Here is a 15,514-nt window from a genome sequence, read left to right on the forward strand (position 1 = left end):
CAAGGGTTCAATTCCACCCTCGGCCATATCTGTGTGAAGTTTGCATGTTCTCCCCGTGCATGTGTGGGTTTTCTCCGGGTACTCCGGTTTCCTCCCACATTCCAAAAACATGCTAGGTTAATTAGCGACTCCAAATTGTCCATAGGTATGAATGTGAGTGTGAATGGTTGTTTGTCTATATGTGCCCTGTGATTGTATATAACAGTATAGTGTATAAAAATATTGTATATAACAATATAACAGTCACTAAAGTCATCATACAGCAACTTCACACTCAAATATACAAACATGTACCAATATGAATATTAAAAAAAACAACTCAAGTTTTCCCATACTGTATTGCATCTGAGCAATGCATTCATTGGGGTGCTGCAATGACGTTAGCCCCTCTCTGGGCTCGTCAAATAAAGACACACATCATCAAAAGTATAAGATGCAGATGTATTTACTACACTAAAACGGCCTGAAAGTTTAATGAATGTTTCCTCCCACATTCCAAAAACATGCTAGGCTAATTAGCGATTCCAAATTATCCATAGGTATGAATGTGAGTGTGAATGGTTGTTTGTCTATATGTGCCCTGTGATTGGCTGGCCACCAGTCCAGGGTGTACCCCGCCTCTTGCCCGAAGACAGCTGGGATAGGCTCCAGCACCCCCCACGACCCTCGTGAGGAAAAGCGGTATGGAATGGTATGGAATGAATGAAAACTAACATATAAAAAAAACACTGTATGGCTGATATCGGGTATCGGTATATGATTAGTGCTGATACTGGCCCCGTATCTGCATTTTCAACCGCTTTTCCTCACAAGGGTCGCTGGAGCCTATCCCAGCTGTATTTGGGCGAGAACCGGGGTACACCCTGGACTGGTGGCCAGCCAATCACAGGGCACATATAGACAAACAACCATTCACACTCACATTCATACCTATGGACAATTTGGAGTGGCTAATTAACCTAGCATGTTTTTGGAATGTGGGAGGAAACCCACGCATGCACGGGGAGAACATGCAAACTCCACACAGAGATGGCGGAGGGTGGAATTGAACCCTGGTCTCCTAGCTGTGAGGTCTGTGCGCTAACCACTCGACACCATGCAGCCTAGTTATATACCATTGTAGCATATTTCCTTGCAGTAGAGAAAGGACAGGGAGATGTGGCATGAACTTGTGAAATATAAGCTTTTTTTTACCTGGGAATCTTCAAAATTCACTTTTTTTGGGGGGGGGGTGAAAAATTGAAAAAAAGTTGCACATGCATGCAACAATATTGCTTCTAGCTGTGTCGGTTCTCCCTGTCCTTTCCCTGCTGTGTTTGGCACTAACACTGAATATCCCTATTCGCCAACAAAGAGGCGGTGACACATAATCTCCTCTTCCCCCGCTGTAAGGAGAGAATGGTTTTACCGCACGTTTTGGAATGTTTCTATAAATAGCATCCATACAGGTCATTGGATACCTCGGCAAAGCAGTTGTCTGGTGGTGACATTCCCAATGCACACGGTGCAATAAACTGGTTTTAGCCCACCTACGTTCTACAATACGTGGCGGTTGATGCATAGGAGGAACAGCTGCACATTCATGGCTTTGTGCACACAGCTGACCATTTAGAACGTGCAGGTTTTACAGTCAAAATAGACCAGCACTGATTGTTGCTGGTCACCCGTTCATTTTTAGCTAGCTCAGGTGTTGAGACACGAGGCTTTCACAGTCAGAGATTAATAATGAATTTTTCAAGATTGGACATAAAGAATTACGGGATTCTGGGCTGTTTTTTCCTGGAGCTGTAGCGTTTTTGTATCCTTGTTAAAACACTCCTAGTTGTCTTCCATACATAGAAGATTAATTTACCATATTGCAGGTTTCTAACTTCTGCATTTCTTGAGTATGGTATCCAACTTGTCAGAATGCAGAACACAATGGCTGAGTTTTTTGATAGCCAATCAGGACTCTGTATTTAGCCGGCAACACATAGTAAACTTAACTGGACATATATTCAACTCAGCTGCACAGCTGTCGAGTGGTTAGCGCGCAGACCTCACAGCTAGGAGACCAGGGTTCAATTCCACCCTCGGCCATCTCTGTGTGGAGTTTGCATGCGTGGGGTTTCTCCAGGTACTCCGGAATGTGAGTGTGAATGGTTGTTTGTCTATATGTGCACTATGATTGGCTGGCGACTAGTCCAGGGTGTACGCCGCCTCTCGCCCAAAGACAGCTGGGATAGGCTCCAGCACCCCCCACCCACCCTCGTGAGGATAAGCGGTAGAAAATTAATGAATGAATGAACCTTCTGAATACACTTTTTAACATTAGAGCCCTCTGGACATGAAATAACACCCCTATAGTCACCTTTACACTGAGATTATCCAATATAGTAGACATAATAATAGAAAATAAGACATAAATAGGGGTGCATGGCGTACGAGTGTTTAGCATGCAGGCCAAACAGCTAGGAGATAAGGATTCAAGTCCACCCTCGGCCATCTCTGTGTGGAGTTTGCGTGTTCTCCCTGTGCATGTGGGTTTTCTCCGGGTACTCCGGTTTCCTCCCACATTCCAAAAACATGCTAGGTTAATTGGCGGCTCCAAAATGTCCATAGGTATGAATGTGAGTGTGAATGGTTGTTTGTTTATATGTGCCCTGTGATTGGCTGGCGACCAGTCCAGGGTGTACCCCGCCTCTCGCCCAAAGACCCCCTGCGACCCTCGTGAGGATAAGCGGTTAAAAATGAATGAATGAATATTCAAATACAACAGACACAGACAGGCATTGACAAGACGCTCTAATACACAACAAGGATGCAGAACACAATAGTTGTGGTGACATTCCCAATCAACACAGTGAATAAACTGGTTTTAGCCCATCTCCAGTCCATGTCGCAGTTAATGCATTGGAGGAACAACTGCATATTCTTGGCTTTAGTGACAATTTATTCATTATAAAGTGCAGGTTTTGTAATAAAACTAAACATGTTCAACACCCACAGGAGCAACAGGTTGAAGACTGGCTGCAATAGGACTTGAATTAATTTTGGGGCAATCCGGCACAGAAGTAGAGTGTGAGTCTTCCATGGGAGTCAAAGGCCCTTTTTCAGCCACTTCAGGGGTGCGGTCAGGAGAAGCAGCATCTTGCAGTTTTTTGTACAAAGCTTGCAGCGTCGGAGGGATGGACATGCATCTAAAAAAAAAAAAAAAAAAAAAAGTGACAACTTGTAAGAAGCTGTGATCTATACACTAAAATACACACCTCTTCATGACATCAGACATGTGCTCATCCAGGGAGGAGGGCTCTATCCCTGCTCCAAATACTCTGCATAGAATTTGGTGAGAATTGGGTATGTCCACCAATACTGGAGCAAAGAAAAAAAAATCATAATATAAAAATATGACAACAAGATGGAAAAAAAAATTGCTCACAAACTGCAAGAGAGTCCATGTCAGGTCGACGGAAGGTCACGGAGAAACTAGTATCAGCCTCTTGGCGGATCTCGAAATGTTGCTCACAAAGTGAAGCTAAACAAAAAATAACCATTAGACATTTTCTTAAGGATTGTGTAATTAATTATTAATTACCGATTCCGATACCTGACCCTTTGGATATGCTGCTCCGTAACACATTGTTGATAACACACTGATGCCGCAGCACCTCCACCAGCCTTGGGATTTGGACGGGATGGGTGAAGGAAATGCTGTCCATCACAGCCCCACTTTGGGGAGCAGAGTCCCACGCCTCCACGGGGAAGACATACGTGTGCATGGCCTCACAAGGTAGACGCTGTTTCACAAAACACACACACACACACCGGTATATAAAATATTAAAACTTACTTAGAAGGATTAAAGAACATACCACAGTGAAAATGTAGTCCTGCTCTTCGCTGTCTGCAAGAAGTTGGAGAAATGGCGCCCACTGTAGCTCAACATCTGGTACTGCAATTTCTAAGAAAAGGTTTTGTATCAGTCATTCATTCATTTTCTACCGCTTTTTCCTCACGAGGGTCGCGGGGGGTGCTGGAGCCAATCCCAGCTGTCTTCGGGCGTGAGGCGGGGTACACCCTGGAATGGTCGCCAGCCAATCACAGGGCACATATAGACAAACAACCATTCACACTCACATTCATACCTATGGACAATTTGGAGTCGCTAATTAACCTAGCATGTTTTTGGAATGTGGGAGGAAACATTCCTTAACATTCATAAAATTTTCAGACCGTTTTAGTGTCGTAAATACATCTGCTTTTGATGATGTGTGTCTTAATGTGAGGAGCCCAGAGAGGGGCTAACGTCATTGCAGCACCCCAATGAATGCGTTGCTCAGATGCAATACAGTATGGGAAAACTTGTTTTTTTTAATACTCATATTGGTACATGTTTGTATATTTGAGTGTGAAGTTGCTGCATGATGACTTTAGTGACTGCTATATTGTTATATACAATATTTTTATACACGATACTGTTATATACAATCACAGGGCACATATAGACAAACAACCATTCACACTCAAATTCATACCTATGGACAATTTGGAGTCGCGAATTAACCTAGCATGTTTTTGGAATGTGGGAGGAAACCGGAGTACCCGAAGAAAACCCACACGCATGCACGGGGAGAACATGCAAACTCCACACTGAGATGGCTGAGGGTGGAATTGAACCCTGGTCTCCTAGCTGTGAGGTCTGCACAATAACCACTCGACCGCTGTGCAGCCGGCTTTGTATAATCTAATATAAAACCTTTAGTAATATAATATTGACAATACCTGTAATTCTGCTTATCTTGTGAACAAAAGGCATCATCAGGGGTATGACTGGCTGCAGTTTGAGCACAAAGCAGGCATGGAATTCCTCATGTGGGACATCACTCAGCGGAGTGAAGACAGGGAAGCTGCCGGGACACCGATGAATATTCCAGCATGTCTCACAGGGGGAACTCCATTACCCTTGGCATTACCCTTGCGTGTCCAGTTGTAGCGGCAGTGGAAGGACTGATGCCATCTGAAGCTTGTGGGTCACATGACTCGGGCTCACAGCTACCTGGGCTTCCTGCAGGGCTGGTTCCATATCTGTTGGATGTATTAAAAATGATTTAAAGAGGAATTGAACTGGATAAGCATGCTAGGAAACCAGAATCTCACTTGTAGTCGTGTCATCCATTGGGGCCGAGTAGAACTGGAGGGTCAAAGGGCAATCTAGAATGAAAGTGGTTGTTTTTTTTTGTACCGTCCCTCAAAATTTGAGTGCCTAAACCAGGGGTCTCAAACACGCGGCCCGAAAGTTTAATGTTAGTGCGGCCCGCCCAAGTTTGATATGGATGCTGTATGGTATCATGTACCCAGAAAAAATTATTACGTTTGATTAATGTTCATGTTAAAGGTTAAATAACTGTTAATAGTTATCCTCCCTATCCGTGTGGAAGTGGTAAGTTTTTGGCTATTTAAGTTTAAAGGAAATAACTTGAAGGTTACCATTTAGGTCGCTAGCTCTCTAGTTTGCGAGTTAGCATGTGTCTCAAGACCCTGCAGTTGCGCAATATGTTGTAAATAAAAAAAGTATAAATGTGACTATAGTTGTGTTTTGACATGTCTACATGTCTAATAATGCTTTGTTAATTTTAATCTGAAAAAAATAATTTGTCTACCCACCAACTATATGTGGTTTCTTAAGTTTTTATTATTTGCCATATTATTATTATTATTATTATATTTATTTATTACTGATTGATTGATTTTCTTTATTCTTAATTTGTTTATTTTTCATCTTATTTTGTGCAGAAAAATAAAAATTAAGATATTTGAGAACAGTGGAAGTTTTATCAGAGCTTTTATTGTAGAAAAGCGGCCCAGCCTCGCCTCGCCCAGACCCTAGCTCAGGGGTGGGCAAACTTTTTGACTCGCGGGCCGCATTGATATGACAAAATTTACAGGGGGGGGCAGACTATATATTTTACACGTAACAGTCCACCTGGTATTATTGTATCTGTAAAATTGTCATGCAATCTGCTATTATTACTAATTATTTTAATAATAAAAAAATATAATTACAATAACATTAAAATAATAATTATTATATTATTATGTAAAATATGCAAATATAACAATAATATTATATATAATTAATATAATAATTAGCATTAATATAATAATTATAATAATCATAATTGTTCTAATAATTATTATAATAATCTAATAATCGAATAATAATTATTATTATTATAATAATATTATTATTATTATTATTATGTGCTTGTGTCCCTTTTTTCCAGGAGCACTTTGTAAACAACAGACCATGTCAAAAAACGAAATTGATAAAACCATCAAAAGGTTGGCTCAGGCCATGATGCCAGGTTGTATGTTGAGTTTAAATGAAATACTTTGGAAAGATTGGGCGGGCCGTATTCAAACGCTTGGCGGGCCGGATGTGGCCCCCGGGCCGTAGTTTGCCCACCCCTGCCCTAGCTCCAGTGCCCCCCCCCCCAAGTAAATTCAGTTTGAGACCCCTGGCCTAAACAAAGCCCCCTACTCATTACAGAATTGAGAGAATTGAGTCTGAGACTGCAAAAATAACACACCATGGGGCCAAAATAAAGCAAAACAAAAGTTCCACCCATCTGTCATATTATTTTGCACCATTATTCTGCATGTAAAATTATAATATTATTTATTTCCTATGCAGTTTTTGTGGCTGCATTCACCTTTTCCAGCTATTAAACAGCCCAGCATGGTGCTGTTTACCGCATCCATCTGGCAGCAGCTATCATCGCTTGCTAGCCTGCAAGCAAAAAAATTTTTTAATGAACATGCACAAAACATGAACAAAAATTGGACATTCAAGTCACTCACCTTGGCAAATTAGACATTTCTTGCAAGTCTTTGGCTAGATGTTGCAGAGCGGTAAATAGTTTGAATTTGACATCGCTGAGAGAAAACAGAATGGGTGAAATGAGTTGTTGATTTGTTTAAAAATGATACAAGCTTATAGGACTGTGTAGTACTTATCTCCGGGGATGTTGTACTGGGTGAAGAGGTCCTTCAATTTGGCGGAGAACTCTGCAAAATGTTTTGACCTATTGTGGGGTGTAACCGTAAAACAATTAGCAACTTCGGTTTCTTTAAAATAGGGGCTAATTTTACGAGAATGACACACATTAGCATTAGCACAATTAAAAAGTACCTCATACCCAATTTACTGCTCTCTGGTTCTGCCATATCTTACTTATTTTGCGGAAATATGGGGTAATAACTATAAAAGCAATCTTCACTCGCTAAATGTACTGCAAAAAAAGGTCAGTAAGGATAATTCATAATGCCGCCTACAGAGAACATATTAAAATAAATTAAATTAAATTAAGAAAGCAGGAAGTGAACAAGTGGAACAGTTACTGATTGTAAAAGTACCAGATGGAGGGGTAGGATTTAATAAGCTTTGCTTCTTCCTACTCCTTTTGGACATGTGGAACTGTGAACTGATTATGTGATGCATTCAATTGTAATCTGATGCATATTCAAATGAAATAAAACTATTACCATAAAAATAAATTGTTTAAAAAATACCTCAGAAGCTGAAGCAGGGTCTCACTACTCTGCAACATAAGTACATTTGAGTAAAAATGAGTACATAATATAAAATATAGGATTATAAGAGTCACATACAAGAGGGACCCCCCCATGTGGCGCCACCTTGACCTCCTCCACCCCGCCACACGGCAGCAGCGCCACCTCCAGGTAGAACAGGTCAGCCGTCAGGTAGCAGGTGGCCTCAGTAAAGTGGAAGCCCATCCTTAAAAAATGAGGAAGAACATTGAACGGAGAACCATGTGACTATGACATGTGACTTTTTAATTACCTGTGTTGTTTGGCCATCACCTCCAAACGAGACCGCATGGCATTCATAGAGGACACTGCAACAAAAAACACCTTTAAGCCCCTTTTCGCTCTAACAGCTAAATATGTTTTATTTACCGTTAAGGACTTCTTGCAGCCTTTCCAGGGACCTAATAAGCGGCTCGCAGGGGTTGGAGTCATTTCTGGATTTGTCCTATATGAGATGGGGCGGGGAGGGGGTGAACAATGGAGCAGATGTGTGACAGTCGCCTCTTGTGTAAACATTCATCACCCCCCCACCCAGTGCTTTGTACGCCACATAATGCTTACAATATTGACACATGGGGATGGGCCTTAATGCATCATATAGTGTGTTGTACTTGGACTGATTCCACTCTTTTTTACATGCAATTGAGGGAATTTGTCTTATTTGTGAGGCATTAAGTTGAATATGGTGCCTTCACATGCAAATAAATGGTAGCTACACACATTTTTAGCAATCTCCACCCCATTAAATCTTCTTCCCAATTGAATGATACAGCTAATAAGGGCTTACCATGCATCTTCTGACCAGCTGAAAAGTCTCTTTCCAAGTCTTTGCTGCATATTTTAAACGCAAATCTGGTATAATGGCGCTCATAACTACAAAAAAAATGTCTGCCCTGTGAAGATCTGTGAAGGTTTCCTCCTGCAAGCCTTTTAAAGGAAGTGCATGAGCCAATTAATCAATTATGGGTGTGCATTCATTATAATTACCTTTAATTTACTAAAGTATAAAACAATTGAATCCAGTATGTATATGTATGCTAACGTGTAAGAAAAGGTATTAAAACAAGATATAAATGTGTTAGCCTTAGCGTTATAAAGCCAGGGTGGCAGGGCGGAGGCTTTTTACGAGTATAGCCGAGAAAAGCCGAGTGGATCCGAATGGAGCTAAACTGAGCGGATACCAGCCCAGCCTACTGTCTGTCACATCTAAGTGCTAACACAGCCCGAGCTAGCTTGGGGGGAACTTAGCCATGACCTAACCAGCAGCTGAAAAAAGATCTCTCCTGTCGTTTATCCAAGCTCTCCGAGGCAGCACCGACGTTTATCATTTCTAAGGAACCGGTACGTGATGTTACACCTTATAAAAATGGCGTTGGTAATCTTTTGACAGCTAGCATAGCATCGGTCGTTTATCATTAGCATCTTGCTAGCTTACCGCTACTGCTGACCGGGGAGGATCAGACCGAACATCTGTTGCTGTTTGTCGTGTTTTATATGATTTTTAAAATTAATTTTCGCTTCTATTTTCATTGTTTAATAACAACAATTAACAGTTATCTCACCGGCAAGAAAGAAACTGGTCGTTAGCTGTCAGCAACACCACCCACCGCTAGCCTGTCCATTACCTGCCGAGCAGTAAGTCACTTGCTAAGTTGCTTACATCAATAAATATTTTGGTTTTTTTCCACGTACATAATTTAATACAACGAGCCACTCTTTAAGAAACTGACACAACAGACACCAAATCATTTATATCATCTAACTGGGTGGTTACTGGCGTTTAACGGCGCCGTTAATTTGTTTTTAATCTTTTATTGCACATCTAGACTAGCAAAAACACGTTGACGCTTCGTAACCGTTCTGAGGTGACATAATCAAGTAAATGTTCTCATTTATGGCATTGAAAGATGTGACACTTGTTTATTGTGGGCTAGACAGTCATAATAAAGTTAGGTAACTGGTCTACAGTGAACCTACCTTTTTGTAGAAATACACAGCTGAGCAAAATCATATAACAGGCTGAATAATGTAACACATTTACATTTTCAGAGCTGAAAAATGCTCTATTGCTTCAAAATACAAAAAGAAGAAATGGGCTGTCCGTCAGCTGTTCAAAATTTAAGCTAAAAAAAAGCCCTAAAAGTGTAAAAAAAAAAAAAAAAAAAAGTGGACTCCAGAATTTTGATAATCACCTGAAAGATGCTCCGGGCAGTCAAGATGGCTTCACGGAGGGCATCCACTGTCAGGAATTGATGTCCATTTTTGTACATCTGCCATTTTACGCCCCTGCACAACTTGAAGTGTCATTGTTCCATTGAAGGCAAAAGCACCCTGGAAAACATCTCAGGTGGGATCTCACTAACATTGGAAGCATCAGGACTGCCAAGGTTACTTTTTTTCTGCTCATCATAGAATCAAACTTTCACCACTTTTCAAGAGCCAATGTTTGGTGCTCTTGTGCAAATTGCAGTTTGCATCGTCTTATGTCTTGACAGACGGCCAATCGGATTCTCCGGCTCACGGCTGGTGACATTTCTTTGACTTTTTTTGTTGTGTTTTTGTCTTTTCCATCAAGGTTTATGCCATAATTTTGCCTTTTAAAGGCTGTGGTCTTAAACTTTTGATCAGTTGATGAACAGCCTTTTTCACTTTGATGCTTGTTGGCAATACATAGCTTACTCAAAAGGATTTTCAAATGTCTTACTCCCATTTTTGTTCATTTTGAAGCTCCACTTGTTTGCAATTTTTGCAATGTTTTTATTTTTCTCAAGCTGATGCGATCTCCTCATTCAACTTATAATGAGGCATATGGTGGCCATTTTGACCCAAGTTGAATTTATTTAACAACAAGGGTGTCTTAACTTTTTGAAAAAAATCGGCATTTTTATTTATGTTATTATTAGCTACAGCTACTAAAAAACTACAATAATAGTGTTTTTGGAGGCTGCTGTTGGTGTTGCTAATATGTGTCACTGCAAGCAGTATTCATTCTATGACCTCATGGGTTATGCAGGTTCTTTGTGGCTTGTGTACACACAAACACTAACTTTTATCATCTCCAACTGCAGAGTAGGCGTGACTATATAAACAAGCCGTTAAAAGCTGTTTGTCACACCAAATTCCTCCAGGTACAAGACAGTCACTTGTCGGGAGTCCATTTTAAAAAAATGATTACCCTAATTATAATTTTTTTCCCCTCTTCAGGTATTACAAATCAAACCATTGTTGCTACAGTTGGAGTCTCATTGACACGGCCTTCAATTCCCAGTCCTGACTTTTCCTCGGAGCCATGGCAGCTGCTAAACCCAAAGGGCAGAACTCCTTAGCCCTTCATAAAGTGATTATGGTGGGCAGCGGCGGTGTGGGCAAGTCGGCGCTCACGTTGCAGTTCATGTATGACGAGGTGAGCATATGATTCACTCTCGCGTCGTAAAAATCCACACGATCTCAGTCCGTTCCTCTTCTCTCTCTCTTTGTATATAGTTTGTGGAGGACTATGAACCCACCAAAGCCGACAGTTACAGGAAGAAGGTGGTGTTGGATGGCGAGGAGGTACAGATCGACATCCTCGACACGGCCGGACAGGAGGACTACGCAGCTATCCGGGACAACTACTTCCGCAGCGGGGAGGGCTTCCTCTGCGTTTTTTCCATCACAGAGTTGGAATCGTTTGCGGCGACAGTAGACTTCAGGTAGGGCATCGACTTATAAGTAGTCGCCCTCGTCTCCTTCAGCCTCTTTGTGGAGGCGGGGCTACTAGTGAATGGATAGAGTGTTAGCAGTTAGCCTCTTGAGGCAGCATACGCTAAAAATGATTGAAGATACAGAAGTGATGGTTTCTGAGGCAAATGCCATCGCCGACAGCCCCAGTGAGGGAATATTTGGTTTTTAACCCTCCTCTTGTGTTAGGGTCGGCACCCGATCCGTTTTACATTTTAATGCATAAAAAGAATCACATAACATTTGTTTATTGCATCAAAGCTTTTTTTACTTTGTCAGGAAACTCTTATTTCAGTGGTCTCAAACTCGCGGGCCAAATGCGGCCTGTGGGACGCTAGTTTGAGGTCCCCACATTGATATGAAAGTTTAATGTTAGTGTGGCCCGCGCGACTTTGCTATGGATGCTGTATGGTATCATGTACCCAGAAATGACAGCTTAAAGCTGTGTGCACACCGGGCACACTGGACAAAATTGACGCAATTTTGCTCCTAGATGTAACGATGCTAACTTGCTAATTGGGTAAAATGGTTTCATTAATGTTCATGTTAAAGGTTAAATAACTTAATAATTGAATCTGAAAAAAATTCTTTCTCTACCCACCAACTATATGTGGTTAAGTTTTTCTTATTTACTTTTTTTTTTTTAATTATTATTTTATTTATTTATTACTGATTGATTTATTGATTTATTTTTTCATCTTATTTTGTGTAGTAAATAAAAATTTAAATATTTGAGAAAACCGGAACCAAGACAGTTTTTTAATTTTTACATTTTTTCCGTTTTTAATAAATGTTTTTTTTTTTTTTTTAAACCTGATGCGGCCCAGCCACACCCAGGCCCTAGCTCCAGTGGCCCCCAGATAAATTGAGTTTGAGACCCCCTGCTCTATTTCAACAAAATAAAACCAAAAAAATAGTTTTTACTACATTTTAAAATGGTCTGGTTGAAATTATGACCACATAATATGACTATAAAGCAATATTTTGAGCCAAAACTGAAATCATAAGTGTACAATTAGCCAACACAATGACAACCAGCTCCTCTTCTTATCATGTAAGCTTCAGGGGATTCTCATTTTGACCATTTTTTCCAATATAACAGCAGAAAAACAATGTCCAGACATGTGAGGTGAATTCACTCATTTGAGTGGCTGATTTCACATTTACAATTTGGATCATGGAAAGAATGGCAAGAAATACAGTGAACCAAGATCTGGACCTGTTCTGCTTTTTGATTTCAGTTTGTACTAAAATTCTGTTGCTGAAAACAATAACTTTTTCTACCTTTTTTTGACATTAATATATATGGGTCAAAATTCACCCGAACACCATAGATGTTTCTTTAGTGATTAATACTAAAATGAGAAAATGAATCAAACTAATTGATTTAAGAGATATATTCTATAGCTCTTGGTAATAATAGCTAGGTAACAAAATAATTCAATTTATTAATATGATTCTTTTGAGGTTCATTTTACCATTTTTGAAAATTAAAATCGAGGGGTATAGTGCCAAAAAAAGGCCTACACACCTACATCAAAAGTATTAAAACCAACATTTTCATGGATGAGGAAGCCTAAGAAAGTAACCAAGACATGAGAAGCAAATTTGATGGTTACTTATTGTTTTTAGTGTATTTTATAGCTGATTTAATACAAATACAGTAAAAACCGACCCGTTAATATAAGACATGATACCAGAAATCTAACACAAGAGGAAGGTTAAACAGAATGAACAAGGTAAAATACTTATAAACAAAATGGTGTACGCTCACAGACGGTGTCGCTTGCTACATTGCAAAAGCAATGCAACCATTCAGTACTGTTGTATGGCAGATATTTATCATATATGTCATATAATTTGTGATGTTTCTGTTAAACATTAAGAAGAACAACACGGTTGATCATTGGCATATCATCTCCACGTTGGGGATGGGGTCCTGCCCCAAGTCGATGTGTTTAAGTACCTTTTAATTAGGGAAATTAAAGCTCCTCACAGCTAACCGACCACCTCCATGTTTCCAGGGAGCAGATCCTACGGGTGAAGGAGGATGAGAATGTCCCCTTTCTCCTGGTTGGTAACAAATCCGATCTGGACGACCGGCGGCAGGTAAGCGCAGACGAGGCAAAGACCCGCGCTGAGCAGTGGGGTGTGTGCTACGTGGAAACTTCGGCCAAAACCCGAGCCAACGTCGACAAGGTGTGTCCGCCATTTCTACAATTGGCAAGCGAGAAAAATACAAGCTCTGTTTCTTCCTTTCAGGTGTTCTTTGACCTGATGAGGGAGATCCGGGCGAGGAAGATGGAGGACAGCAAAGAGAAGAACGGGAAGAAGAAAAGCAAAAGTTTGGCCAAGAGAATCCGAGAGAGATGTTGTATTTTATAGTGGTTAAAAAACAAAAAACAAAAAAAGCCAGACAGCTGCTTTTATTGTACATATATACATTTCTCAGACTTTTCATTTTGTTCCCGCAATCTGACCCCCCTTGCTTTTTAACGGGATGTCGTGACCGCGTGTCACTCCAAATGATTCCACTGAGTGTTTGAAATGAATCGGTGACAAGTGTGTCTAAAAGTCACTACAAGATTATATATTATGAATATACCGCATAAAAAAAAAAGGTCAGGATTTAACGCTTAATTGGATTACATATACATATAAACAGCCTCGATCCCATTTTTGGCTCACGTCTATTAACCCAAATTTACTTTAACGCACAAATTTTCCCTTTCCGCACAAACAGAGCATGACCCTAAAATCGTCAAACATTTCCATTTTTAATTTTTTAGTCATTGCCTTTTTTTTAAATACTATTAATAGTTATTATTATAATATGAAGTAATCTCTGGTGCTTGCATATAAAGTCAGTGGAGAAACACTACACTGGTGTCTTGAAGTCAACAAATGAAAGAAGTGTAAACATGCCAATTTTTTTTATTTTTTATTTTTGCTTTGTTTCCTAATTGGTCTGACGTGACAACACTACTGCGTGGAGGGAAGGCCAGATAGAAATTGGGCGATTCAGTCACCAAAGAAAACTGCTAGCTACTACAAAACAAGTGCCCACTTTTCAATTGAAGTGAATCACAAATCTTGCAAAAGGTCTTAGATTTCATGTACAGTGCACGCCGCTGCCAACCTGTCCGTGTTGAATGTGAAACAATCCCGTCTCGCCATCCCGTTCGTTTGCCTGGAGGCTGCCAATCATGTGCTTTCTACCAATCCGACCTTTTACCACAGTAACATCTGAATGGTACAAGCCTATTATGATTCTTTACTTCAATTTTAGCGACCAAAACACATTGTACCCTGTCATTCCTGTTCTTTGCTAACAACTCAGCCACAGGCAATCCTATGTTACGGCCACTGATATATAATAAGACACCCAGAAATGGACTCTATGCAACAAAACTAATCCATGTTTTCATTTCAATCCTCAGATTCTCCTGGCGTTGACGGCGAGCTATATGTGTAACTGTACAGTCATTAATGCAAAAATAATACTTGTGGTATTTTACTATTTATTGACAAAAAAAGAAAAGCACACAGTAGTGAGGGTGGTGTTGAGACGTGACATTTTGGAGGCGAGGCCAAAATAATTGGAATGTTTTTCTTTGGTTTTTGGGTTAATTTAATTTAAAGGCTAACCTCCAGCACAAGATGCCACAATTCAGACACCCCCCCTTTTGGAAGAGTCGTAGTGGTCCTCCATCTTTATAAAGTGCTGTGTGCTCTCATTGCTAAAGCTACTAAAAAAAACACTGTTCGCCATAGTGCTTGCTAACATTTGTTTTACAATTTATTCTATTAATTCCATATTTGAGCAAATTTCCCTAGTGGGAATTTAAAAAAATAATAAAAATATTGCCTTTTTATATAAATAGCCTAAAAAACAGAACTATCTATACAGTTTATGTTTGGTTGTTTGGATGGTGGGCCATCATTTATAAATGCTACCTTCATGTTTACTTTTTTTTTTTTTTTTTTTTAAACATAACCACTAATGTAGCCTACCTGTCTGTGAGTGCAAGAGGTGGTGACGCTTACATTTCAATTTTGTGTGTGTGTATGTGTGAAATGGCAAATAAAGTTGATATTACTAATGGTAATGTGTTTCTGTTATGTATTGGTTGCTTGTTAAAAAGCACAGACACATCACGGTAAGGGTCTTGGTCCACTCCACTGTACTTTTCCAAAGAAGGTT

At 40.1% G+C, this 15,514-nt stretch overlaps 2 protein-coding genes across 6 annotated transcripts; one reads left to right on the top strand and one right to left on the bottom strand.

Annotated features, from left to right (window-relative positions):
• Nucleotides 1–2,911: 2,911 nt before the first annotated feature.
• On the bottom strand, nt 2,912–9,299 carry med1l (mediator complex subunit 1-like). Of its 4 annotated transcripts, none has more exons than XM_078792282.1 (16): nt 9,153–9,299; nt 7,960–8,035; nt 7,844–7,898; nt 7,651–7,777; nt 7,552–7,580; nt 6,993–7,064; nt 6,841–6,915; nt 6,693–6,769; nt 5,137–5,190; nt 4,953–5,064; nt 4,762–4,886; nt 3,852–3,940; nt 3,587–3,776; nt 3,419–3,514; nt 3,249–3,351; nt 2,912–3,179 (listed from the first exon to the last, which is right to left on the bottom strand). In XM_078792282.1, the coding sequence occupies exons 3-16, from the start codon at nt 7,888–7,890 to the stop codon at nt 2,966–2,968; spliced, it is 1,410 nt and encodes a 469-aa protein (XP_078648408.1). In that variant the 5' UTR covers nt 7,891–7,898; nt 7,960–8,035; nt 9,153–9,299; the 3' UTR covers nt 2,912–2,965. The 4 variants fall into 4 exon arrangements, 3 of the variants coding, with proteins under 3 accessions (XP_078648408.1, XP_057916023.2, XP_078648410.1); XM_058060040.2 differs by lacking the exon at nt 9,153–9,299 and adding an exon at nt 8,378–8,716; XM_078792284.1 differs by lacking the exon at nt 9,153–9,299 and adding an exon at nt 8,378–8,732 and having other exon boundaries at nt 3,034–3,179; nt 3,423–3,514.
• On the top strand, nt 8,733–15,419 carry ralaa (RAS like proto-oncogene Aa). Of its 2 annotated transcripts, XM_058060043.2 has the most exons (6): nt 8,733–8,931; nt 10,659–10,718; nt 10,795–10,993; nt 11,074–11,282; nt 13,335–13,509; nt 13,573–15,419. In XM_058060043.2, exons 3-6 carry the CDS (start codon nt 10,880–10,882, stop codon nt 13,693–13,695), a joined length of 621 nt encoding a protein of 206 aa, XP_057916026.1. In that variant the 5' UTR covers nt 8,733–8,931; nt 10,659–10,718; nt 10,795–10,879; the 3' UTR covers nt 13,696–15,419. The 2 variants fall into 2 exon arrangements, with proteins under 2 accessions (XP_057916026.1, XP_057916025.1); XM_058060042.2 differs by lacking the exon at nt 10,659–10,718 and having other exon boundaries at nt 8,735–8,931.
• Nucleotides 15,420–15,514: the final 95 nt, after the last annotated feature.

Source organism: Doryrhamphus excisus, linkage group LG7 (genome assembly GCF_037039965.1).
Source record: "Doryrhamphus excisus strain RoL-2023G ecotype Guam linkage group LG7, RoL_Dexc_Guam_v1.1, whole genome shotgun sequence".
NCBI lineage: Eukaryota > Metazoa > Chordata > Actinopteri > Syngnathiformes > Syngnathidae > Doryrhamphus > Doryrhamphus excisus.